This window comes from Sinocyclocheilus rhinocerous, unplaced genomic scaffold (assembly GCF_001515625.1).
Source record: "Sinocyclocheilus rhinocerous isolate Xijiao unplaced genomic scaffold, SAMN03320098_v1.1 scaffold317, whole genome shotgun sequence".
Taxonomy (NCBI): domain Eukaryota; kingdom Metazoa; phylum Chordata; class Actinopteri; order Cypriniformes; family Cyprinidae; genus Sinocyclocheilus; species Sinocyclocheilus rhinocerous.
In genome coordinates, this window is record NW_015633534.1 from 572,323 (window position 1) to 598,881 (window position 26,559).

The 26,559-nt window shown below is 37.6% G+C and overlaps 2 protein-coding genes across 4 annotated transcripts in view; one reads left to right on the plus strand and one right to left on the minus strand.

Annotated features, from left to right (window-relative positions):
• The window catches only part of LOC107744247 (polypyrimidine tract-binding protein 3-like), a 73,624-nt gene extending 64,910 nt beyond the window's left edge, over positions 1 to 8,714 (minus strand). For both annotated transcript variants that reach the window (XM_016557778.1, XM_016557777.1), the window contains exon 1: positions 8,585 to 8,714. In XM_016557778.1, the coding sequence (XP_016413264.1) occupies positions 8,585 to 8,588 (4 nt within the window). In that variant the 5' untranslated portion in view covers positions 8,589 to 8,714. The remainder of the gene's footprint in view (positions 1 to 8,584) is intronic.
• A 2,554-nt stretch (positions 8,715 to 11,268) lies between these two features.
• LOC107744249 (hydroxysteroid dehydrogenase-like protein 2) overlaps positions 11,269 to 26,559 on the plus strand; it is a 25,584-nt gene continuing 10,293 nt past the window's right edge. Inside the window, exons 1-11 of one of the 2 annotated variants that reach the window (XM_016557785.1) lie at positions 11,269 to 11,335; positions 12,098 to 12,261; positions 13,847 to 13,945; positions 14,030 to 14,144; positions 14,257 to 14,360; positions 14,485 to 14,583; positions 16,815 to 17,009; positions 17,214 to 17,285; positions 17,382 to 17,516; positions 19,098 to 19,226; positions 19,352 to 19,674. In XM_016557785.1, the coding sequence (XP_016413271.1) occupies positions 11,319 to 11,335; positions 12,098 to 12,261; positions 13,847 to 13,945; positions 14,030 to 14,144; positions 14,257 to 14,360; positions 14,485 to 14,583; positions 16,815 to 17,009; positions 17,214 to 17,285; positions 17,382 to 17,516; positions 19,098 to 19,226; positions 19,352 to 19,464 (1,242 nt within the window). In that variant the 5' untranslated portion in view covers positions 11,269 to 11,318 and the 3' untranslated portion in view covers positions 19,465 to 19,674. Of the gene's footprint in view, positions 11,336 to 12,097; positions 12,262 to 13,846; positions 13,946 to 14,029; positions 14,145 to 14,256; positions 14,361 to 14,484; positions 14,584 to 16,814; positions 17,010 to 17,213; positions 17,286 to 17,381; positions 17,517 to 19,097; positions 19,227 to 19,351; positions 19,675 to 26,559 lie in introns of those variants that run through there. The other variant, XM_016557784.1, reaches the window with a different exon arrangement.

The window sequence follows — 26,559 nt, forward strand, 5'->3', positions numbered from 1 at the left end:
TATATATATAAAGCTCAAACTAACCATTACTGTCAAATTGTGTGAAGGCTGGTTATGTCTCAGTGCAAGACTAGAATGATGGTAATTGGACAAAGAAGCTGGCAAACGTGACATTTAAGGCAAAACTCAATTTCAGTTGAGCCATGCCACATGCATGTCTCCGGCATTATTGCAAAAGGGTTAAAAAAAGGTCCAAGATAAAGAAAAGGAAAGATTTTTATATATGTCGGTTTTAAAAATGTCATCTGGTGTAACCATCTTAAATACACATCTAAATCATTATTTTCAAACACATTTTAAATGTATTTTAAAATCTAATTTTTTCAAGGTAAAAGTATTGTTTTTACAAATATGGTGAATTATTGATTCATAAATATAATCACATTTTGGGGAGTCGCACCACATGACATTTTACTAATCTAAAAAGATATAAATTGTTGTTTTATAGTTTTTTCCCCCCAGCATAAATCTACATGCTGGTTGCAACACATGACTTTGATTTGGAAGTTTTCAAATTATGAATAAGCATTAATAAACATTATTATTATTATTATTATTATTATACAAGGATATATTAGGACAGTTTCATCACCCTGACATTTTGGACTTCATGTGCCCAAAAATATCAAAATAAATTTTAATTCAAACATTATAAACATGCTCATCACAGAAGAGCCAAGTCACTGTATGTAAGAATTGCTTTTTTATATAAAGTTATAGATTTGGACCAAACAAAATATGCATCATGTAATTGTCCTAAAAGACTACACTAGATTTTTTTCAAAACTTGTCACCATGTTGGTGTGTTGTGGGCCATTGTAATGAGGTTAGGGGTTTGTTTTCACCTCTCGGCTAACCCAGGTGGTGTGAACACTGTTACCGCCTAATATAAGCGGCGAAATATACATGTGCTGATTCAGTGTGCGGTGTGAAACAAGGTTTAGTAAGTACCACTTAAAAGATCACTCAAAACACAGGTCAGCTTTAAGATGCGTGTTTACACTTCATATAAATGTGCTATCACAAGCGGCATCGTCATTTTCACATCCCGACAATAAAAATAGACCAGCAGCTTTCAGATCTTCATAAGGTCTCTGATCCCTGTGAGGCCAGCCATCACATGATAATGTTTTTCTCTGGTGCGCTCTAGGCCTTAATAAAATAAGACAAGAGCCTTCTCCATTGTCGTGTCAGATCTAGCGGTACAGTCCAGCCCTGTAACCTTCTGTTCTGACCTACATATAACACCAATTCTTTACATTTAATAAATCGCCTTGCACTAAAAGCACTGATCTAGGATCAGTTTGTGTCTTCCATGTCCAAAAGAGTTTGATTACATGGACAAGGAGAAGCCGATGCCTGATAAGCACTCATTTCCTGCCGTGCTTTGTATGTTCATGGGCTGTAGCCTGTAACACTGGTGTAGATGCTGTTTTGAATAGCCTGCTCTTATTTGTCATTGAATTAAACTTTCCCATTTAAATCATCCCACACGGTGACAAATGATACCTCAAAATAAGAAAGATTTTTTGCTTGGCAAAAAAATGTATAAATAAATAAATAAATTGGCCAACTTGCATTGAATGAGGGGTCTGATATCTAGTGACCGAGCAAATCTTGGTAACCAAACATTTGGCGGTAGGCACTGACTTCCAAAATATGCGGGAAAAAATACTATGGAAGTCAATGGCTACCATTAACTTTTGGTTACTAACATTCTACAAAATATCTTCTTTTGTGTTCAACAGAAGAAAAAACTCAATACAGGATTGGAACAACTTTTGAGAGTGAGAGGATGGTCAGAAATCCCACCTACTGACTACTATCTATGTTTCGGCAATTTTTTTGTCGATATGGGCAAATAAAAGTAATCAAAAGATACATCAAAGCGTTGAGAAGATATAGGCCTAATCAAATTAATTGGTCTGGCATTGCACATTTTAACAAACTGTCCTATCTGCCGAATGCAAAGTCCAAACTTCACGAAATTTAGCATGAATAGACAACTGGACAGTCTGAGGATGTATGCCAATTTAGGTCAAATTCTGCCTACAGGGGTCGCAACAAATGAAAAAAATCCTTATAACGCCACAGTTGTATGATCAGTCAAATCGATATGAGTCTTCTTTTGGCAAATGGTCATGAGCTATTCTATATCCATATTCAAATATCACTGTTATATTACTACTAACAAACATGGCTGTCAGCAGCCAATTAAATTTCATCCGCTTATAATGTCAAATCTGAATAGCTGACCATTTTTGCAAATAACTCTGAAACCTAGGCTGTTTGTCTGATTTCCATAAAACACATTTAAAGTCTCATATTATATTAGAAAAATACATGTATCACCGTATCATCTACATGAGCCTTTTGTATTATATTTTAAAGTGCACCTATTATGGATTTTTGAAAATGACCTTTCATGCAGTGTGTTACACAGCTCTAATTGAATGAAAACATCCTGCAAAGTTTTAAATCTGAAAGTGTACCGTGTATAAAGTTATTATCTCTCAAAAGAAAGAGTTGACTCTGAATCATTCAAACGAGTCATTTTTAAAACGAATCCCAAGCCGTTTCATGTTGACGTCAACATGAAACATTAGCATATTGCCCGCCCACTTGTTGGTCTTTTCGACCTAGGCTGTTTGTCTGATTTCCATAAAACACATTTAAAGTCTCATATTATATTAGAAAAATACATGTATCACCGTATAATCTACATGAGCCTTTTGTATTATATTTTAAAGTGCACTTATTATGGATTTTTGAAAATGACCTTTCATGCAGTGTGTTATACATCTCTAATTGAATGAAAACATCCTGCAAAGTTTTAAATCTGAAAGTGTACCGTGTATAAAGTTATTATCTCTCAAAAGAAAGAGTTGACTCTGAATCATTCAAACGAGTCATTTTTAAAACGAATCCCAAGCCGTTTCATGTTGACGTCAACATGAAACATTAGCATATTGCCCGCCCACTTGTTGGTCTTTTCGAGTTGGTCTGAATGAAAATGCTAATTCATTCTTTGCCACTAGTTGCCGCTTTTGGAGTGGTAAAATAGCTGTTCCCCCGGTAACAGCTGTAAACAAAGCAGCACTGCGTTCACAAACGCTGCTTTATCAGGCATTACAGGCATGATAAAAATGGCTCCAATCGGACCAATCACCGAAGATTAGCGTCACGCAAAGGAGGGCTTTGGAAAAATGAATCGTTGAGCGAATCGTTTGGGAGTCGTTGAGCAAGTAAAGTAAAAATAAATGCATATTATAAGACAATGAAAGTGTTTTTGACCTTGCATGCATGTCAACCTGTTGTTGGGGACTCCCAAAACCAAAATATGAACCTTTCATTACCCATAATAGGGGCACTTTAAATTTATTGTTATTACCCAATACACTTAAAAAGGTTCCTTATTAGCAGTGATGGTTCCATCAACAGCTTTCAACATCCAAGAAAACTTTCCATTGCAACAAAAGTTTCTTGTAGATTAATAAAATGTTCTTCACACTAAAAACATGGTTCTTTTAAGAACTGTTCGTTGAAAGGTTCTTTGAGGAACCAAAAATTGGTCTTCTATTGCATGGCTACAAAAATTTGGAACCCTAATTTTTAAAAGAGTTCTATATTCTTAAATACATTCCAAATAGGATTTCATTGCCATTTTTGGTTCACAAAGAACCTTTCAGTGAACAGTTCTTAAAAGACCCTTGTTTTTCTGGGAGTGAAGAACATTTTAATAATCTAAAGAAACTTTTTTCACTATAAAGAACCTTTGTTGCAATGGAAAGATTCCTTGGATGTTAAAGGGGTCATATGATGCTGCTAAAAAGAACATTATTTTGTGTATTTGGTGTAATGAAATGTGTTTATGCGGTTTAAAGTAAAAAAAACACATTATTTTCCACATACTGTACATTATTGTTTCTCCTCTATGCCCCGCCTTTTTGAAACGCGTCGATTTTTACAAAGCTCATCAGTCTGAAAAGCGAGGTGTGCTCTGATTAGCCAGCTATCCAGTGCGTTGTGATTGACCTCCTGAAACCACGCTTTCTTTCTTTGCGTGCACATTTGGGCGGTGTTATGCAAATCTTCCCACATTGTGATGTAGACATGTGGGGGCGTGTTAGAATGAGCCGTTTTAGGTAGGCGTGGTTAACTCTTAACTTTTATAAAGAATATCTCTTTGGATTTGAGACTTTAGTCTTTGCAACTTTACAGATCTTCTTTATGCACCAAGAGCTTGTAACACTCCAAAGAGAAAGGAAAAATTGAAATCGCATCATATGACCCCTTTAAACGTTCCTCATGGAACCATAAATGCCAATAAAGAACCTTAGAAGGTTTGCCATTCTTAGAATAAAAAAAAAAAGAGGTTCATGTAAAAATATCAAACATTTCAATGAGGCAAGACCTTGAATTAAATGTGAAACCCTTCATGCAATAGAGAGTATGATAGGTATTCTGCTATACGGGTGTTTTTTTCTGGCCTCGTTATGCAGGAAGCATGGGCATAAAGCTCATGATGAAACTCACCACAATCTAGCAGGGGAACTTCCCCAACATCTCACACGGGTTTGAGGGAAGTCTCAGCTATCATGCTGCTAGTTATTCCTGCACCCCACACTTTGCCTAATTATCGCAGCTCAGACTTATCAGGAGGATACTGACAGGATGAAACATTTCCTCCCGAAGACAACATTAGTCTAAAAGTGAAATGTCTTAGATGAATCACCCACATGAGGCAGCAAAGTGCCCATCACACGGTTTCCATTTTGGAGCTTTTGTGATTGGGTTACAATGCATCATAATTAACTGTAGGAGTGATCATTTCTAATTCATGTGGGACAGAAGACAGGAGTTTTTTTGTTTTTTTTGTGCAACAGTGAAATAAATAGTGCACTATTTGGAGGAAGCTCACAAAAACTGTAAAGAAATGTACAAAATCCAATAAAAAGCTTATTTTTCATAAATAAAATGACTGTAAAGAAAAAATATTGAAGAAAACAACCATTGTAATGTGAATAAAAATAAAGATATATTATGTTAATTGCAATGTATTCATAAACCCTAATAGTTTTTGTTGCACTGAATTTAAGTAGGTTTTAAAAGACTTTCTTAAAATCATAAAATATCTATATTTTGTTCATACAATATTATGCAGGATTTATATTACAGGAATGAGGATTGGTGGTTAAATGCACTTAATTGTCATGCAAATAATATGACAATGCAAAATAATCTTAATGATCCTAAAATATGCATTTTCTGTATTTTTAATGTGACAAGTTTTCTTGAGCCTAGAATAAGAGGCACTTCAGAATTATTCAAACAAAAGCATAACCAACGTGTGCAATTCAAGGAGTGTAATTCTGATTACATTCTATTTTACATACATACAATATCATGTAGATATTTTTGTATTACAGGAATAAGGATTGTGGGGTTAAATGGACAAAAAAATCATAATGGTCCTCCTAAAATAGGCATACTTTTCTATATAATTTCCTATTTTTCTTTATTTTAGTTGAAAAATGACTTAAAAATGGCTTTTTGAGATTCGTGTTTACTCTAAACAGATTAAAATGTTATTTTAATAAATTCTAATGAATGCTAAATCATGTTTCCATGCTCAAAAACCACAAATATTGATTTGTTTTGAGCACAAGAACTACACCTTTTTGAACTGAGGGCATTGGTTCTACTGACGACTGGTCGGGCCAGTTTACAGCCCACAGGGCAACATCTCTCAAGTACACTTTGGACATTACCTCAACAAGGTCGATGATTTAGGTTAGAGGGCACTTGGAATGTGGATGCAGGTCAGACAGAAATCAGCTAAGTTATTTCTAAATTACATCACTTTATCACAAAGCCTTAGTTGGCCATGACACACAAACACAGGCCTCCCCAGAAGCTCGGATAGCACTTAACCTAAATAATTGTGCTGCAATCAGTGTCGAAAGTAGAACTTTAGCAACTACCTTCCTTTTTCCTCCTTACTTCTGTTTTAAAATCTGACTGGTTAGTCATACTACAGTACAGAGCTGCATGTCAAACATTCACCAAGCACTTCTTTTTATTAAGATTACAAGCAACATTATTAGTAGTCTATATTCAATTGTTTAACAAAAACAAGCCCTCAAACAAATTAGGTTTGTCTAGCTGCGCTCTGTTCCATTGCATCACAGTTGGCTGACACCAGGACTCTGTTATAATTAAAGTAACACAAACTGAAGCCCTCAATACCAGGTGGACACCTTGTGCTTCCACATTTATTAAAAGCCAATGAGAGACACCGAGGCAAAGTGAGAAATGGGCATTCAGTCTTTCAGAAGCAGATTGTAATCCCCACACTGGGGAGAGGTGGGAGTTGTTTGATGTTGTTTGAATCCCCTGGGAGTGTGAAAATGCACAATTATCTAATGCCTTCTCTTCTGCAGCACTGCAACGGCACTTTATATGCATTACTAAGTATACTGTACTACAAAATGAACTGTGGGAAAGATAAGCATGCTAAAATGACTGAAAGGTGTAGTGCTATAGGAAACTGCTGCTGTTCTGTGTGGACAATGTGAGAAGTTTTCACGAGCTTAGACACTGAGGCGCTTCAGCATTAACCAAAACAAAACCATAACTTGCGTAATTCAAGGTGTGGAATAACCCTTTCGATAAAATCATGTTTTACTAGCGATTCCTGAACAAGTCCTTTATGTTGACTCGGATCTTTTTGATGAATCATTTGAACTGGTTCACTAATTGATTCTTTGGTGAAAGAGTCAACTCACCAACCCAGTAAGTAACATGGTTGTGTTTGAAATCGCCACCTTTATGTAGTGCACTATTTGAGGTGTTCGAAACCATAGGGAACAAGTGCACACATTCAATCCCATAATGCACCTTGATAACGAGTGTACAATAGTAGCCTACACTCAACAGATATGCACTGTGTGGTGCCAAATTAATTGAGGAAAAGGCATCTACAGCACTTTTGTCTCGCAAAGTCTGAATTCACTCGATTGTTTTCATTCACTCATATTCATGAAGGAAATAGTGAATAATGGAGTGATTTCAGATACAGCCCATGACTTTCATTTATATGCAAGTTGAGAATCAATCACTGAGGATTTATATAATGCAACAGTTACCACTCAGAAATATTACAAATAAAACGTACTGGAATATGATTATGACCCCATGACAGTTTTATCAACATGCATATGAGTCCGTTTGAATAAATAAAGCATGCAAAACTACACCCTGACGTGAACTGAGTCACGTATTGTAACTGCACATTATATTATATTCTGAATTACTTTATTAATAAAACCAAATAATACGCAATACTGTATGAGTCTAAACACAGTAAAAGCGCGAAACACGGCGGGGACCGCGTGACGTAGAGAATCACTGAACTGATTTTTGAAACGAACTGTTCGAAAGAACCGATTCCGCGAAACGAGTCACTAAAACGGACAAGAAAACCAGCAATATAGGGAGTCAAATATAATATGTGCAGCACGCAGTCCCCCGCCCACGCGTTGCCCACGCACAGGAGTGTAAACAATGACAGCTAAGCACACTAAACAACACCACATATATAAAAGGTAAACGATTAATAAAACGCTCGCGCAGTCGATACTGTAAACGCGCGACTGCGTACAATGGGAGCGCGCTGTTTATCGCGACGCGCTGGCTGTGCAAAAGTCGCCAAACGTAATATCGCGATATAAAGACGAATATCGCGTTATTCTTTTACAATCCTCACATAAAACCCACTTCAGAGCGTCGGAGGATGCAAGCGCCAGGAAACACTGTTTTCTAGACAGATTCGCTTCAGAAACGCCCCTTCACGGCTTTAAAATGGCAGCAGCACATGAGGAGCTCTTATTTCCTTAATTCTTACCACTTCACCAATCTATTTACCCCGAATTCACGCCGCGTAGTCAAGAGCGAGATTTGAACGCAAACGAGGAGTGGTTGTATAACAAAAGCTAGCAGCAAAACGAAATTAAATTCTAAACAAACCCACTTCCTTGAATATAACTTCGATCATGCTATATTCACAGTGCTATACGCCCATATTTTGCATCTCAACAACATTAACCGATTATCAATGTTAACCCATAAGCGACGTGCATCATAATTTCATCACAATTTTAACACAAGCAAAAAAAAAAAAGAAAAGTAAAAGACTGTCACTTGACAATATTTCCATTTGCATTTAAAAATAAAAACAAGCGGACTAAGGTTACATCTCTAGCAGTTTACACGTTCGCTCCCTCCCCCACTTTTCCTCCCATGCCATTTCTGACGTGCCTTTATTATCATTACAAAGCAAAAAAAAAAAAGTAAAGTAAAAGACTGTCACTTGACAATATTTCCATTTGCATTTAAAAATAAAAACAAGCGGACTAAGGTTACATCTCTAGCAGTTTACACGTTCGCTCCCTCCCCCACTTTTCCTCCCATGCCATTTCTGACGTGCCTTTATTATCATTACACACAATAATGCACACACTTCAATACGAGAACAACTTAACAAGCGCGCGATAGGAAAATAAGACACTGGAAACTCACATACCCATCCATCGCACAGAGCAAAACAGAGGCGAGGTGAAACAACAATGCAAGCACAGGGAAATGAAGAAAGGGTGCTGCTGTTACAGTTCGACTGCCCAACACAAATTCAGTCTCTCAGGCACAAAGGCACACACACACTTCCTGCTCCTGACGCGAACACACACACACACACATACATGTACAGACGCTTCTCTGTACAAAATGGCCTCCCCTTTCAGCAGACACACCTTTGAAGAACCGCGTAATATTTTTGTTTGCTGGACGTTTTGTTGAAAGCACCAATACAGAGTTCGCTATGGCGCGCGATAACAATAAGTTCCCCGCGTCCGCTATTTTCAAGCCCAGCGCGTGTTTGGGATCATTTGTTGATGCTATCAGCACTATAAGCTCTGTGGAGGATCATTTTGTTCTTGGAATATAATTATTAATTAGGGTAATGGGCCTTGGGGAAGTGCTTTAAGAGCTTGACACTTGCAATAAACACGCAGTCGATACATTCAAGTGTCAAACACTTCCTGGAGTGAACTACGTATTAGCCATTCTGGTGCATTGAATTATTAGGCTACTTAATAAATAATGTCCCCGTTTGTTTTTAAATAATTACTATTTTTATGCGCTTATAGTATCAGGACAGCAGTGAAGATGTTATCTTCTCTGTACCTGAAGCGTGTAAGAACTTGTTTCACTTGTTGGACCGGCTGAACTGCAGTCTTGTGCTTACATGGAGTGTGTGTGTGTACTGGTTTATATATCCTGGTGGGGACTTAAACCTGAATACACACAGACTCATGGGGACTCGTGTCACGGTGGGGACCTAAATTGAGGTCCCCATGGGTAAACAAGCTAATAAATCACACAGAATGAATTTTTTTGGAAATCTAAAAATGCACAAAGTTTCCTGTGTGGGGTAGGTTTAGGTGTAGGGTTGGTGTAGGGCAATAGAATATACGGTCTGTACAGTATAAAAACCATTATGCCTATGGAGAGTCCCCACAAGGATAGCTGACCAGACGTGTGTGTGTGTGTGTCACAAAAAAAGTACTGTGTAAGTAGCATACATGTAAACTATTCCAATGCATTGAGGATATGAATCAACTGAAATTTGAATACAGTAGTTTATTCCAGGGAGTTTTAAACTAGGGGTCCTGGGTCCCCCAGAGGGCCTCAAAGGGATAAAGCATATTGGGTCTGTGGAGAAGTTAAAAGTGAAAAACAGTGTAAAAAAAATTATGAACTAAAATTACATTTGATCAAAACAACATAAAAACATTTGATTAAAATAAATAAATATATTATTCTAAAAAAATAAATAATTTATGAAATAAATGGATAAATAAATAAATATATTTACTTTAAAAATGAATGAATAAATACATGTGATTAAAATAAGTAAAAACTAAAATAATAAAGCAATAAAAACAAAATATATTCCAAATAATTTTTTGGACAAATTATTAATTTAGGGGAGATTGAAACCCATGGATTATAGTGGCTGCTTGACTGTTTATATTGTGCTCTTGAAACAATCGCACGTTGTTATGGCAGCAAAGTTAAGAAAAAAATATTAGGAACAATAATATAATAAATCACAATAGATGACAAACAACAGGGTGTAGGCAACCCAGGGAAACTGAAAAAAAAAAAGGAAAATAAAAAAGGAAACAAAAATGCAAAACCGGGTAAATCATTAGTTTAAATATTATGTATTGCCACAATTTCTATTCAGATGACATTATTAAAGCCACTTCTACCACAGCGCTCCAGAACACTAGAGGGCGCTACAGAATAAGCTAAATGAATACAGAGAATGAGAAAGAGATTGTAGTTTTTATTTGTAGAAATAAAAAAACATGTATTATTAATAATAAATCATTTATTTATTTATTTATTTTTAAACACTACATCATTTTTATTGTAAGGGATTTTAATATACATACATTAATTTGTCTTTCTATTTAATTCTATACACAATTTGAACAATATTGTGTTTTGTAATAAAGCAAAAGGACTGAATTCGGCGCATTTCCCCTCTTTTTTGTTTTTATTATTTACCTGTTCTAAATGTTGTTTATTATACATTATGAATTAAAAATGTCTTAGTATTGTTTGTGTTAATATGCAGACAATCATAAAAAGTTGCATTTCCTAGCGAATTTATAGCTAACATCGTTTATTTGTTTACATGCAAAGTAAAGGGTAAATAAAAACAATTTTATTACAATCTCATAATATCTTTTATTATTTAGTGAAATCATGCATTACAAGAGACTCTTAGAATAACACAGCAATTAACAAATTATTTGTTGTTTTATTTATGTGACCAACAGTGTTGGGGGTAACTCATTACAAGTAACGCGAGTTACGTAATCAGATTACTTTTTTCAAGTAACTAGTGAAGTAACGCATTACTTTTTAATTTACAAGAGAATATCTGAGTTACTTTTCCAAATAAGTAACGCAAGTTACTTTTTTTTTTCCAATTTATTGATTGACAGCTCTCCTGTCCCCATGTTGAGAGAAATCAGAAGATATTACTGTAGTTCCAAAATAAATATGAATATGCATTAATTCATCACTCACAAAAAAACAAAAAACACAGATTCAGTATTCCTCAAAATGAATAAAAATAATGCAACTCAGAATATGACGCAAACCTGCAATAATTAAATGTTAAAAAACACAAATATGCATTGCTTCAGTAGTTCATTCCGTTCCCAGACACAGTAGGAGACACAATGCTGCAGAACACAGGGTGAGTTTGTCTCATTCTTGCTGCTTAGCCCGTGTGTTTTGTTGTAGTGCACTTTAATAAATCAAGTACTAGTATTAAAATACTTGTTTTATACGTATGAGCTTTTACACGCAATATTACGTGCGTCTTGAATGACCTACGAGGGCTGGACTGTGTTGTCAAACTTTGCATCCAACGTTGCTAATTTAACTGCAATCTATTGAAACTGACTTCAGCAGATTATAGAAGCATATCTCCCGTTATTATGGTATGTTTATAGTATTTTGAACAATTTGACCTTTAACCTAATTTCCTATGCGCAGCCGTCAAGGAATGCCAAAACAAACAACCATGTGATTAACATTGATATACAGCAGTGCTTCATGACACAGGACAACATGGACAACAAAAGTGCAATCGGTCAATCAATCAATAAAAATAAGGTTATATATGAGAGAACCTCTGTGACCTTGTTGAACTCATAGCAGGTGAAATACAGAAAGAGTGCCATAAATGTTTTCATAGCACTGTTGACAAAAAGTAGGGACACAATTGTGCAACATAACTTTAAAATAAAATAAAATAATCTGAACCTTTGCTGTTTTCGATACAATTGGCAGGTAAAATCAGTCGCAATACTTTAGATAAGATAAGAATATGATTATATCCACAGATATATCCATCTCTGATTAGTTATGTTATGTTTTGCCTATCCATCTCTGTTTGTATAGTGCATTGATTACGATAGGATTGGATTATTATATGATTATGCATTAATTTTAGGAAGCTGGCAGGATATACCATCTTCATTACCGGAGCGAGTCGAGGTATTGGCAAGGCCATTGCTCTCAAAGCTGCGCGGGACGGAGCCAATGTGGTCATCGCTGCCAAAACCGCTGATCCTCACCCCAAACTGCCGGGCACCATCTACACAGCTGCTGCAGAGAGTGAGCACAGGACTCGGTTGCTCTTACATGCCTTTATAATTGGACACTACAGAGAGGAAAATTCTAAAGTAAAAATCCCATTCACTGTCTTTATAGAGAAAGTGATTTTAATCTATAGCTAATGTATTTCACTTTTCAACACAGTTTTGTTTTTAAAAACTAAATTCCCAGTTTATTTCTACATTAGCCATAATCCTGAAGAGAGAGCCACCAGCAGTGAATGCATTGCTGATGATTCGGTCAAGTTTTTCTTCCATGCAATGTATTTAGTGTTGTTCATGTCAATATCATAACAGGCTATATATAACAAGCATTGACGTGAAAACTGATCTTGTGCCAAGAAAATATTCCTGACACCATTATATCACCCACCTGGACTGTTGTCACAAGGGCATGGATTCATGCTGTTGATTCTGGCTTTGATTAACGGCCAGTAGGCTGTTACTAACCAACCAATCATCACTTGAATGTTTACAGTACTGTTGTTGTGCATCACTTTTGGACACAATGTACAGTATCTTCTAAAAGCTACTTCCAAGGTTGTCTCAAACTAGTTTCATGACAAATACAATTCTGAAAGAAGTCTCTTACGCTCACCAAGGCTTATTTGATCAATATACAGTAAAAACAGTAACTTTTATATTTTAAAGGAAAAGTTCACGCAGAAATGAAAATTTGCCTCAGGATATCCAAGATGTGGATGAGTTTGTTTCTTCATAGGAACAGATTTGGAGAAATGTAGCATTACATCACTTGCTCAGCAATGGATCCTCTGCAGTGAATGGGTGCCGTCAGAATGAGAGTCCAAACAGCTGATAAAACATCACAATAATCCACAAGTAATCCACACCACTCCAGTCCAGCAATGAACATCTTGTGAACCGAAAAATTGTGTGTTTGTAAGAAACAAATCCATCATTAAGGCTTTTCAAATCATTGCTTCTGGCTAAAATATGAGTCCTCTATCCATTTCTTCAGTGAAAAAGAAATCCCATATAAACACTGTTTATAAGTGAAAACAGTCCAAAAATAGCTCTAAACAAAAATGTCGGTGGATTTGAACATCTTGTGAACCGAAAAATTGTGTGTTTGTAAGAAACAAATCCATCATTAAGCCTTTTCAAATCATTGCTTCTGGCTAAAATATGAGTCCTCTATCCATTTCTTCAGTGAAAAAGAAATCCCATATAAACACTGTTTATAAGTGAAAACAGTCCAAAAATAGCTCTAAACAAAAATGTCGGTGGATTTTTGATGAGAGACACAACATGGAATGGACGTTTTCACTGGAGGCAGCGTTATTATGGAGTATGGATACTCATATTTTGGTCAAGTTAAAACAGCTTAATGATGGATTTGTTTCTTACAAACACACAATTTTTCGTTTCACAAGACATTCATTGCTGGACTGGAGTGGTGTGGATTACTTGTGGATTATTGTGATGTTTTTATCAGCTGTTTGGACTCTCATTCTGACGGCACCCATTCACTGCAGAGGATCCTCTGGTGCACAAGTTACATAATGCTAAATATTTCATAAATAATTTCATGTGATAAGTCTGTCTAATTAACGTCTGTTTGATAGTTGAAGCTGCTGGAGGCAAAGCACTGCCGTGCATCGTAGACGTCCGTGATGAGAAGCAGATCAATAATGCTGTTGGAAAAGCTGTGGAGAAATTTGGAGGTGAATTACAGTATATGAAATGTCTCATATTCCTAGCACTCAGGTTGTAACTTTGTCTTTAATCTTGTGTGGTTCTGTTGACAGGGATTGACATATTGGTCAACAATGCCAGTGCCATCAATTTAACAGGAACTCTGGAAACTCCAATGAAGAAAGTCGACCTTATGCTAGGCATCAATCTCAGGGGAACGTACCTGACGTGAGTATTTATCACAATAAATTACAGAATTATTTTCTATGTTAATCGACAGCTTGTCAGCTTGTTTTGAATCCGCAGTATTCTTCTGACTGTGGCCACTGTTTTATTACAGGTCTAAACTGTGCATTCCACATCTTCTGAAGAGCAAGAACCCTCACATACTTAACCTCAGCCCACCTCTAAACCTCAATCCCATCTGGTTCAAAAACCACACGGGTGAGCGCAAGAGCGTTCTTACATTCAGTGCTCTAGGCCTTTGGTTTCAGACTCTCATTGAACATTTATTCAGTAATAGTGACAAATAATGACACTGATCTTGTTTTCTGCTGTGTCTGTGTAGCGTACACCATGGCAAAGTATGGCATGTCCATGTGTGTACTTGGAATGGCCGAAGAGTTCAAGGGATCTATCGCTGTTAATGCCTTATGGCCCAAGACAGGTAATGGCTTTCCTGCATCAGTCATTAAATAATTCAATTCTGAGTTCATTAATGCATAAGTAGATATTGCTGAGTCTATATTCTGTAATAAATATCTACAAAAGTCCTACAAATGAGTTGAATATTAAAGGGATAGTTCACCCAAAAATGAAATTCTGTCATCAGTTACTCATCCTCATGTCATTCCAAACCCATTAAACTTTAATTCATCTTTGAAACTACTGAAGATGTTTTTAATAAAACCTTGGAGGTTTCTGTCCTTCTGATGAAAGTCTGTTCCAACAAAATGTTGATGCATCAAAACTGCCCTAAAGACATTTTAAAAGTAATTTAGATGAATCAAGCAGTTTAATCCAAGTCTTCTGACACAATTGTATTATTTAATAAATGGATGAATTTAGGCTTTTACTCGCATATAAACACTGATCAAGGCACATATACAGAGCTCATATTTGTTCTCATGTGTCACTTAAAGGTGGGGTAAGCGATTTTTCAAAAACGCTTTAGAAAACTGATTCGGGCCGAGTAGCAAAACAAACTTGTAGCCAATCAGCAGTAAGGGGCGTGTCTACTCATGATGTGGAGGAGAGAGAGTTCAGTGCACAGGATGGACATTAGCGAGCCGAGCAACAGAAAGATAGAGATGGCGGATAAAGTCATGTCACATCCAGTGTAGACCATAGATATGAATAATATCTATCAGGGGCGTTTCCTCCGTTTCCTCAAAAAGTTGGATGAGAAAATAATCGATATCACAAAAATAAAACAGCGCAAATATGACTAAATATGACATTAAAAGTACATTGGCTAGCAGAAATTGCTTACCCCACTCTTAAGCATCTTCGAGCTTCTGAAGAACCAATGAGAGGGCAGAAGAATTGTTGAATAAAGTCATTATTTTTGTTTTCTTTGCGCACAAAAAGTATTCTCGTAGCTTCGAAAAATTGAAGTTGAGCCACTGATGTCACATGGACTGTTTTACAGATCTCCTTGCTACGTTTCTGGAAATGGGAACATTACAGTTGCGTTGCTGTCTATGTGAGGGTCAGAGAGTCATCAAAAATATCTTAATTTGTGTTCCGAAGATGAACGAAGGTCTTACGGGTTTGAAACGATATGAGGGTGAGTAATTAACGACAGAATTTTCATTTTGGGGTTAACTAACCCTTTAACTTGAAGTGAAAATAGATATGTAAAAAATAAAAGACATGTAAATATTAAATCAAATTCAAAATATTAATAAAAACTATAATAACATATTATTGAAACACTGCCCATCCCAAATTTTGTTGTTAAAAATAATTTTACCTTTTTCACATGTTGATATAATTGATATAATACTCCAAATTCTGAAATTACTTTAAAAATGATTAGATTTAAAAAAAAATATCCATTTAATATACATGACCCATGGTTCGTTATTAGCATCTGAGCTAAATCCACTTGACAGGGTTTCATTCAGCGATGATGATTTGTGTCTTTATAGAGATAAGTGTAAATTTCCTTAATCTCAAACAGTAGAGCATGTCGCCAGCAACACCAAGGTCATGGGTTCAAATCTCAGGGAAAGCGAAATTGATGAAATGTAAATATATACCTTGAATGCTTGAATGCATTGTGTAAACGAGTGTATTTGTGACACTGTATGCAAATGAACAACAGAATCAGAATCAGAATCAGAATCAGAATTAGCTTTATTCGCCAGGTGTGTGCAAACACACGAGGAATTTGTTGTGGTTTTTTTTTAAGGTGCTCCTGGTACATACATACATGCATACATACATACATACATACATACATACATATCTGACATGAGAACAGAAAAAAAAAAAAAGGAGGTTCAGGAAGCTGAAAGGATGTTCTTTTATGATGTCTCTTGTGAAAATGGTGCACACGTACCATTGTTTCACTTTTATTGATATTCAAAGCTTTATAACAGCATGTATTGTGAAACATGCTATGAAAAATACATACATACATACATACATACATACATATCTGACATGAGAACAGAAAAAAAAAAAAAGGAGGTTCAGGAAGCTGAAAGGATGTTCTTTTATGATGTCTCTTGTGAAAATGGTGCACACGTACCATTGTTTCACTTTTATTGATATTCAAAGCTTTATAACAGCATGTATTGTGAAACATGCTATGAAAAAGAAGTGGAATTGAATATGAATCAAAACCAACAATGATAACCGAATTAGTCTTGTTGCATCATCTACCTTCAGCCATCCAGACGATATTAATGGACATGTTGGGTGGTTCTGGGATTGATAAACAGTGCAGGAAGTTGGAGATCGTGGCTGATGCAGCCTACGCTATCTTTAAACAACCCACCAGCTTCACAGGACAGTTTGTCATTGATGAGGACATTCTCAAAAAGGAGGGCATTAAGCACTTTAATGTGTATGCTGTTGAGCCAGGTTGGTTATGCAGTATTGCTATTTCATGTTAAAGTGGTTAAGTAATACATTTTCCTCTTCAGTAATTATGAATATCAGTAATTTGGTTTGTATAAAAGTTATTTCAAAGTTATTTTTTAGACCCTGTATACAATAGCATGACATTTCTGACATACTAAACTATGAATGTCGACAAAGCACATAAAACATATTATTTTTTTTTAGATCATCCATTGCTTCCTGACTTTTTCTTGGATCAAAAGCCAGAGGATCTAGCCAGGCAGATGGAGGAGCATGGTGAGTTATGAGGCATAACCAGCACATTTCCATTCATTTCCAAGCATAGTTCAGCAGACGTCTCAGTTAGTGCCAATATTTTAAGTCTCTCTTTAGGTGCCACTCCAGCTTTCAAAAGTGCAGATTCGGCCGCCACAGGACCGGTTTCTGACTTGTTCAACACAATCAGAGGAATTCTCAGTCCAGATATAGTAAAAACCACACAAGGAGTGTACAGATTCGATTTATCAGGTACTTATGATATCACATTTAAAGTTCTATGGCTTTCAGTCAATCAAGCGTAGCGTTAGTTCTGGCAGGTCACGTTAGTCAAGCTCGCATCAGCTGACTCTCAGCTGATCCCCATCTACCTATAGGAATACGACACCTATCTAAGCGTTCATATATAAGGTCCCTCAGTATTATCAGCAGTTTTCGCATTGCTCAATAGCTAATTACCCTCCTCCATCCCCAGCTCCTCCTCTGTCAGTCAGGATTCAGCCTTCTGATTCTCCTTTGAATCAGACTAATTCTAAAATGTGTACATAACATTATTGAACTTTAACGATATCTGCAATACATTTATGTTGGTTCTGTTCTGTTTACCCTGGGGGGGTTATCGCTGCTCTCCCTGCTCTCATCCATGCTAGGCTGCATGGATGCGCAGGGAGTTCTTGCCCAGAACGGAACCATACCGCCAATCCAAACTGCATGCTAATTGTCAATCATCTTTGACGATAGTGGTCCTGACAGAAATGTCTGTTAGCTAAAACACTCTTCAAAATTTTTCCTGTTTTGTTCTACTGAATAATAAACTATAGGTATGGAAGCCCATTTCTGCCACACAAGGGGAAAAAAAAGTGCTTTGGTAAATCAGTTATGACAAATCTAAATTATGCCACACAAAAAGTCAATATTGTGAGGTCATATTATGAAATCAATTTTAAAGATAAATCTAAATTACGAGATTGTCATTGCTGACAAGTGTATTGTGACTTTTAATCTCATAATTAGGACAAAAAGTCAAAATTATGAGATAGTCATTATGAGATAGTCATGAAGACACAAGTCAAAATTTTGAGGTAAAGTCAAAATTATGAGATGCTAAGTCATAATTATATGATGGAAAATGAAAATTGTGAGTAAATTCTGACTTTACAAGCTCATTATGACTAAAAGTCATAATTATGAGATAAGTCATTGCTGACTTACAAGCCCCTTGACATATCTCATAATTATGACTGAAAAATTAAAAAATTGGATGAAAAAAATGTTGAAAAATTGGAAATTGACATGCTAAGTCATTATGACTTCTTACGTCAATTTCAACTTTTCATCTAATAAGACTTAGTATGTCATACTTTTAACTTTTTATGTCTTAACTATGTTTTTATTTAATTATGATTTAATAGAAATATGTAACCGCAAATGTACATTAAAATGTATAGTATTTCATATTGAAAATATCATGTTGGACCCACAGGTGTATCACAGTTTTGTACAATTAAAGGTTTTATAGAATAATTATGTCCCACCCCCAAATATCACCTACTTCTGACTAGCAATATCAAATCATAAATCATGGCTGTGTCATAAACTACCGTTACCGTCCTGCAGACTTCAGTTTCAACCCTGCTCCACCACACCTGCGTGTAATTATCAGGTAACCCTGAACACCTGGATTAGCTGGTTCAGGCGTGTTTGATTGGGTTTGCTGAAATCTGCAGGACGGTAGCTCTCCAGGAGCAGGGTTGGAGAACCCTTTCTGAAAAAGCTGCATATGTCCCACCCATCAAATCTGTGTTTATTAATGTTTGCTGGCTTGATTGACAGGTGATCATGCTGGAGTCTGGTACATTGATCTGAAGAACGATGCAGGAAGTGCAGGCAGTGGGGAACCACCTGTCAAAGCTGATGTCGTCATGACGTTGGACAGTTCAGATTTCATCAAGATGTTTGAAGGTAGAAAGAGTGTCGCTGATGCACTTTTACACACTACTGACATAATTGGATCATAGAGGGTGTTTTGAAACCGAATAATAAAAAATTGAAGCACTGATGAAAACCATGTTCTTTCACATCAATAGGGAAATTAAAGCCCACTATGGCGTTCATGTCTGGAAAGCTGAAGATTAAGGGTGACATGGGCCTTGCCATGAAATTGGACAAGATGATGGGCATGATAACGCCTAAGCTGTGATATGATCACTCACTCTACCATCTCCTGCCTTACATGATGTGATGTACATGATCACTTTTCAGAATGCAGAATCTCTGCATTAAACCATTTTGCTGATGCTAATTTAAATTTTCCTTCAGTTACATTTTCTTCATTGCATGTTTTTTAATAGTATACTTTGGGTTATACTTATTGCAACTGCCACTGGTTCGAGAAAAAAAAAAAAGATTTTTAACCATCTCCACAGTATAATTAAAGAACGTATTCATTAACTTTATTGGCTTTGATTTTTTTGCTTCAGCAGGAAGCTAAAATCTGTGTCAAAACAAGCATTTGATGCTTACATTTTATGATACTATATAGTAAAATGTATTTTTGCTTGTCTTTTGCTAATAAAAACAGTTTCAAATTATGTTAACGGTTTGTTTTATTTTTTCCTTAAACATATTTGGAAATAATACAAAGAACAAAAAAGTATTTAATTGCTTTAAACACGTGTTGCAATTATTCTATAGAGTCTTTGAGCACATTTGAGTTGTTCACCCCAAAATGAAAATTATGTCATTAATTACTCACCCTCATCTCTTTCCAAACCCGTAAGACCTCCGTTCATCTTCGGAACACAAATTAAGATATTTTTGATGGAATCTGAGAGCTCTCAGACCCTGCATAGACAGCAACGCAACTGTAATGTTCCCAGACAGAAACGTAGCAAGGACATCAGTAAAACAGTCCATGTGACATCAGTGGCTCAACTTCAATTTTGCGAAGCTACGAGAATACTTTTAGCAGCCTATTATAGTAAATACAAATGCATGTTTTGACGGAAATATTCAGTGCTGTCATGCATGGTTGTGTAATAAATGAAATATAAATTTAATACATGCACATTGCCAGGGTTAGGAATGTTAATTTTAAAATGTATTTCACTACAGATTACAAAATACATGCTTTAAAAAGTATTTTGTAACGTATTTTGTTAGATCACTCAAATTTAGTAACTTAATGTAAATACTTTGGAATATTTAAGGCAAGGGGCATATTACCTTTAATGTCTTGTTTTTATGCTAACCACCTCTAAATAATAAAATTGGTGGCATGAATGCATTTAAAGCAATTACAAATGCATAAATAATATTATGAGATTAATGTTTTAAATATGACATTTTGAATATTGAAATACAAAATGACTGGGGAAAATAAATGATGCTTTTAAATATGAAACTAAAACTGCCAGGAGGTGGTGGCAAATCACTGTCTTAATGAGTGAGTCATGGAATCATTCATTAGTTCAAAAGGACTGATTCATTAAGATCATCTCCTTGCTGGACTGAATAAGAAGCTTGAAGCCTGCTACTCACCGTAGAAGAGCCCCGACAGCGGAAGAATGCCTCTCATCAGCACTTCCCCTGCGGCCATCCGGTGATTTCAAAGAGCATTTCCTAGACCAAATTTCCACAGCAACATTGTTGTAAATGTCATGATGCGAGGGTGGCATGCAGGGAACCCTGGGACCCAACAGTGCCCTCAGACAGGTAAACGTTACCCGTTTCCTAAACGCCAGAGGCCCTGCCCCATAGTGACGTTGGACCCTGAGCCACAGAAGCCATCCTGATCCCAGTGCAGAGAGGAAGAGGAGAGGGCCCGTTCCCACCGAGGCCGGACTGCCCTCAAAGAAGTCTCGCTCTCCATCCCCCCGCTTAGCTCTTGGCGATGGAAGCTCTGTTCAAGCTGGGCCCATCCTTCTTACTCAACAAGCGCCCAAGCAATCTACCTCTGTTCGCTCGCAGGGCCTGCTTCATATGAGGCCTCTCCAATTTTGGCTTAAAACCCAGGTACCCTCCCACGCTTGACGCCTGACGTCTTCGCCTCAAGGTGACCCACCGCTGCATCAGAGCTGTGGCCCCTTGGAAGGCCCCTCGCCTGCTTCAGACTGGCGTCCCATTCGGACTGACCTCCAGAAGGAAAGTGGTCACGATAGATGCTTCCAACCAGTGGACATGTTGTCCCAGGACAATTCTCCCAGGTGAATGGAGACTACATCCCCAAGTGGTTCAAACGATTTGGTCTGTCTATGGGAGGGCACAGGTGGACCTCCCAGAGTTTCACTTGTATGCCTTCCCTCTGATTTCCCTGCTCCCTCAGGTCATCAGACAGCTCAAGGAAGTCAGGTGCTCTGTCTTCCTGGTGTTCTTTCTCTGGAAGAATCAGACGTGGTTCCCTGAGTTGATCAAGCTGCTATCGACAACAGCCCCTTGGCCAATTCCATTAAGGAACAACCTCCTCTCTCAAACAAGAGGTATGATCTGGCATCCCCGTCCCGAGCTGTGGAGCCTTCATGTTTGGCCCCTTGACGGGAGTCTTTACAGCTCCCCACAAGTGTGATTAATAACATTTTGGAGGCTAGAGCCCCATCTACAAGAAGCCTCTATGCCCTTAAATGGTCAGTCTTTTCTGACTGGTGCAGCACGGAGCGAGGACCCGTCCTCTTGTGACGTATCATCCATGCTAACCTTTTTGCAGGATCTGCTGGACATTGGGCGCACCCCTTCCACACTCAAATATATGTGGCAGCCATGGCTCATGGCTTTGCAGTCAGTCAGACTCTGCAAAAATGACCTTGTCATTAAGTTCCTGAGGGGAGCTCGTATATTAAATCTGCCTTGTTCTTATACCACATGGGACTTACCTGTAGTCCTCCTTTTGAGCCACTCCAGTCGGCAGACTTATGGCCCCTGTTGCTTAAGACCACCCTTCCTCTAGCCTTATGGTCAAGCGAGTGGATGATTTACAAGCACTGTCAGTCAATGCTTCATGCCTTAAGTTTGGGCCTAACGACTGTAGAGTCATCCTCAAACCAAGACACGACATTATCCTTAAAATTTTGAAAGAATGGACTGTGCCATACTACTGTAATGAAATGCACAAGTCAATTTAATATTGGTTTTTAGGTTTCTTGTAGGACTAATTCATCTTATTTTTTTTGTATATTTATTTATTTATATGTATGGTTTTTATGAGTGTGAATGTAGATGGATATAGTTGCATTTCCACGAGAGATACAAAATTTCATTGTATGCTACATGCAATGACAATAAAGGTATTCAGTTCAATTCAATTTAATTCAATTCACACTTCTGGCTCTTCCTAACCCAGAGGATGAGTGGGGTCCAAATTCACTCTGTCCGATTTGGGTTCCTAGAGTGTATGTAGAGCACTCTAGCCACTTATGGCATTCAGAGCAGCTCTTTGTTTGCTTCAGAGGCTGCTCTAAAGGGCTGCCAGTCACAAAGCAGAGACAGATCTTGCTGGATAGTTGAAGCTATAGCCCTGGCAATGCCTCAGTTGGCTTACAGTGTTTTATTGGAGCAAGGGCCCACTCCACCAGAGTAATGGCCTCCTCCTGGGCTTGGTCCAGCGGAGTTCTTATTGGTGATATGTGCAGCTGTTGGCTGGTCTCCGCCATCTATTTTGCCCAGGTTTTATAACTTGGCTGTACCTGCCCTTCAGGCACAGGTTTTGTCTGCCTAATTTACGTAATCCCCTGTGTAAGTGAAGAAGTTCTTGTTATGTAGATCCCAGCCTGTGGCTAGAGTCTCATAATTGGCTTATGCTTTTTACGAGCCCTCATTTTGGGTGCTCCAGGCTGGGCTCAAAGAGCGGCTTTGTTCTGCTCTTGCTTATAGCACATCGCTATTGGACATGTTTCCTATAAGCATACAACGCAATGGGAGAGACCATACAAAAGGGAACAATCAGGTTATTAACATAATCTGAGTTCCCTGAGATAAGGGAACGAGTGTTGCGTAGCATGCCGTGCTATAAGGCTGCACGCGAGTCAATGACTGTGGCCATCAAAGATTCTGACAAAATGCCGCTCAGAGCCGACTTGTATAGCAGACGACCCCACAGTTTGGCTGAAGTGACATTTGTTTGTGCAGCTACAAGAACATGAACAAATCAAACTTCAGTATTTAGAGTAAACAGGAGTTTCCCCATAAGCGTACCCTTAAGCCTCATCTCAGGGAACCAAGGTTACGTTAATAACTGGAGCATTATGAGAGAGAGAGAGAGATTTAACATGTGTGAATTACCAGAGTACTGCAGAGTTTCTCAACAAACAACAGCATGTCTACTAATAGTGAATCTGTAAGTTTAACGTCTTCAAAAACAGCAGCGTTATTGAGAAATGTCATGTAGCTTTTTAGTTGCAAAACTATTTTACTGATAATGTCATGGGTCAGAGCTGACAAGTTTCTGTGCACACATTTGTTCCATGTGTGCTCGCCACAATGTGTCTGTACTGTATGTGTGTGCGTTTGTAGGAGAGAGTGGGAGAAAGAAAGTGTGCTTTTCATAGGTAATAAAAAGTTTATTAGCATTGTATATTTGCGTAGTCAATGTATATTTGGGTTAGCCCAAGGCCCTGCAAAGGGAAGACCGCTCAGAAATGGTCACCATGGCAAAACTGGGCTGCGTTCAAGTCCATTCTTTTATGCCCTTCACTCGCAAACTTCCCTCCATCTCGTTTACTCAGATGTACGTCATTGATTACATCGTTGCATGAGTGCCCATTACTGGCGGAACCCTTGCAATGGGCTGAATCGGAACATCCTAAGCCCTTGATCACTTAGAATCCGCTATGGAGTTGGTTTATTGTTTACATTTTTCCTCGCACTAATTTGTTTGGTGCAGCATGCTATATGTATATAGATATGCTTGGGCTGTTATAAATGTAAACGTTCCAATTCAGCCCATTCCAAGGGATCCGCCAGTAGTGGGCACTCATGCAACGTAATCAATGACATACATCCGAGTAAACGAGACGGAGGGAAGTTAGCAAGTGAAGGGCATAAAAAAAGTGAACTGGAACTAGTCCTAGGCTGCGTTCCAGTTCACTTTTAGACACGCACTCGCGAACTTCCCTAAGCACTTACCCTCGGGGGAATCCCTGCCGCCATTTTGAAGTGCGTTCCACTTCGTCAAGTGGACGAGGGAAGTTTACATGGACATACCCTCGACCCCTCGATTTTGACCGAGGGAGTGAGTCTGCTTCATATGCACACTTCAGGCCGCTCCATAGACCACAATGCAACACGACTATGACGTCATTGCAGATCGCGTTTAATTTATCCCCACCCTAAACAACTCTATAATATATGAATGATTTAAAAAAAAAAATTTTTTACATTTATAACAGCCCAGGCATATCTATATACATATAGAATGCTGCACCAAACAAATTCGTAAGGGGAAACATGTAAACAATAAACCAACTCCATAGCGGATTCTAAGTGATCAAGTGCTTAGGTTGTTCCAGTTCAGCACATTCCAAGGGTTCCGCCAGTAGTGGGCACTCGTGCAATCAATGACGTACATCCGAGTAAACGAGACAGAGGGAAGTTTGCGAGTGAAGGGCATAAAAAAATGGACTGGAACGCAGCCCTAGACTTAGCTCTGAGTGAGTGTATGAGTGAACCCTTGGTAATGGGCAACAGGTGTGAGTGTAATTAGTTCCTGGAAAGGGGATCATGGGAAATGGAGTCCAGGAAGGACTAGTCAGTATGGTGATGGAGCCCTCTGATGGCAAGCAGGAGGAACAGCAATGACCGAATGTAATGTGGAATTTTGTGTTTGGGTTTTGTTTCATGTTCATGTTTTGCTTTCTCTGTGGGTGTCGGGGAGAAGGAACACGGCACTAAACCAGAACGAGAGTCTGCTCACATCACGTCTGCTACACCAAAGCCTGCTAACGTCTTGTCTGCCAAGCCAGAGCCTGCTAAGAATGAGAAAGCGATCTCGGTGTAGTTTTCATTTGCAGAAATAGAAAAAACATAGTATTATTAAATAATTTGAATTATTGTTACTTAATATTAACCATTAATAATTGTTATCATTGAGGAATTTTCATATACATAAAATTAATTTAATGTTCTTTCTTTTCCATTATATACGTTCTGAAATACTGTAGTGTTTTGTAATAATGTAAAAGCAAAAAGGCTGAAGCAGCACATTTCCCCTCATTTTTGTTTTATTTGAACCTTTTCTAAATGTTGTTCATTATATATTATATGAACGAAAATTTGTCTTCGTGTTGTTTATGCTAATGTATGTATAATCATGAAGTTGCATTTCTTTATCCGTAACATTGTTTATTTATTTATTTACTTACCTGAAACGTAAAGGGTACATAAAAACAACGTTATCACAAGCTTATAATGACTTCTAATAAAACAACACATTTTTTGTTATGCTTATATTTTGTTATATAAGTGAAATCATGCATTATATTACACCACAGGAGAAGACCCTGGCCTTGAATAGACAAATACAGTAATTAATAAAGTATTTGTTGTTTTATTTATGTCACTTATTCCTTATTTGTGTGTTTCCTTTTCCACTCGCCAATGTTTTTGTTGTTCGCTGAGTATATCTTTTATCGCATTATTTTTTGTATGTTCCTTTAAAACAGTAGCGCGTTCACGACTCCACCGGAAGTAGAGTGAATGATGGCTCGGTGGAATCTGTGACTGGAGTAAAGGTCAGATTCACAGCCATCGTTTTCATCTGGAGGTCTTTGGCTTGCTCAGTGCGTGTTGAGTTTAATATTACACGCATTGCTTCAGTAGTTCATTCCGTTCCCAGACACAGTACAGGCAGTACAGGACTGCAGAACACAGGGTGAGTTTGTCTCATTCTTGCTGCTTAGCCCGTGTGTTTTGGTGTGTTTGGTGTGGATAAATCAAGTACTAGTATTAAAATACTTGTTTTATACGTATGAGCTTTTACACGCAATATTACGTGCGTCTTGAATGACCTACGAGGGCTGGACTGTGTTGTCAAACTTTGCAGCCAACATAGCTAATTTAACTGCAATCTATTCAAACTGACTTGGCATTTCAGCACACTATAGAAACATATTTCCTGTTACTATAGTATGTTTATAGTTTTATGTATTATGTATATTTTTAAAACTTTTTTAAAATTTCACCTTTACCCCGATTTCCAATGCGCAGGTATCAATTGAAGGAATGCCAACGCAAACAATGCGATTAACATTGTTACACAGCGCTGCTCACAAAGACTGGGACTTTGATGACACACAGTGACAGTATA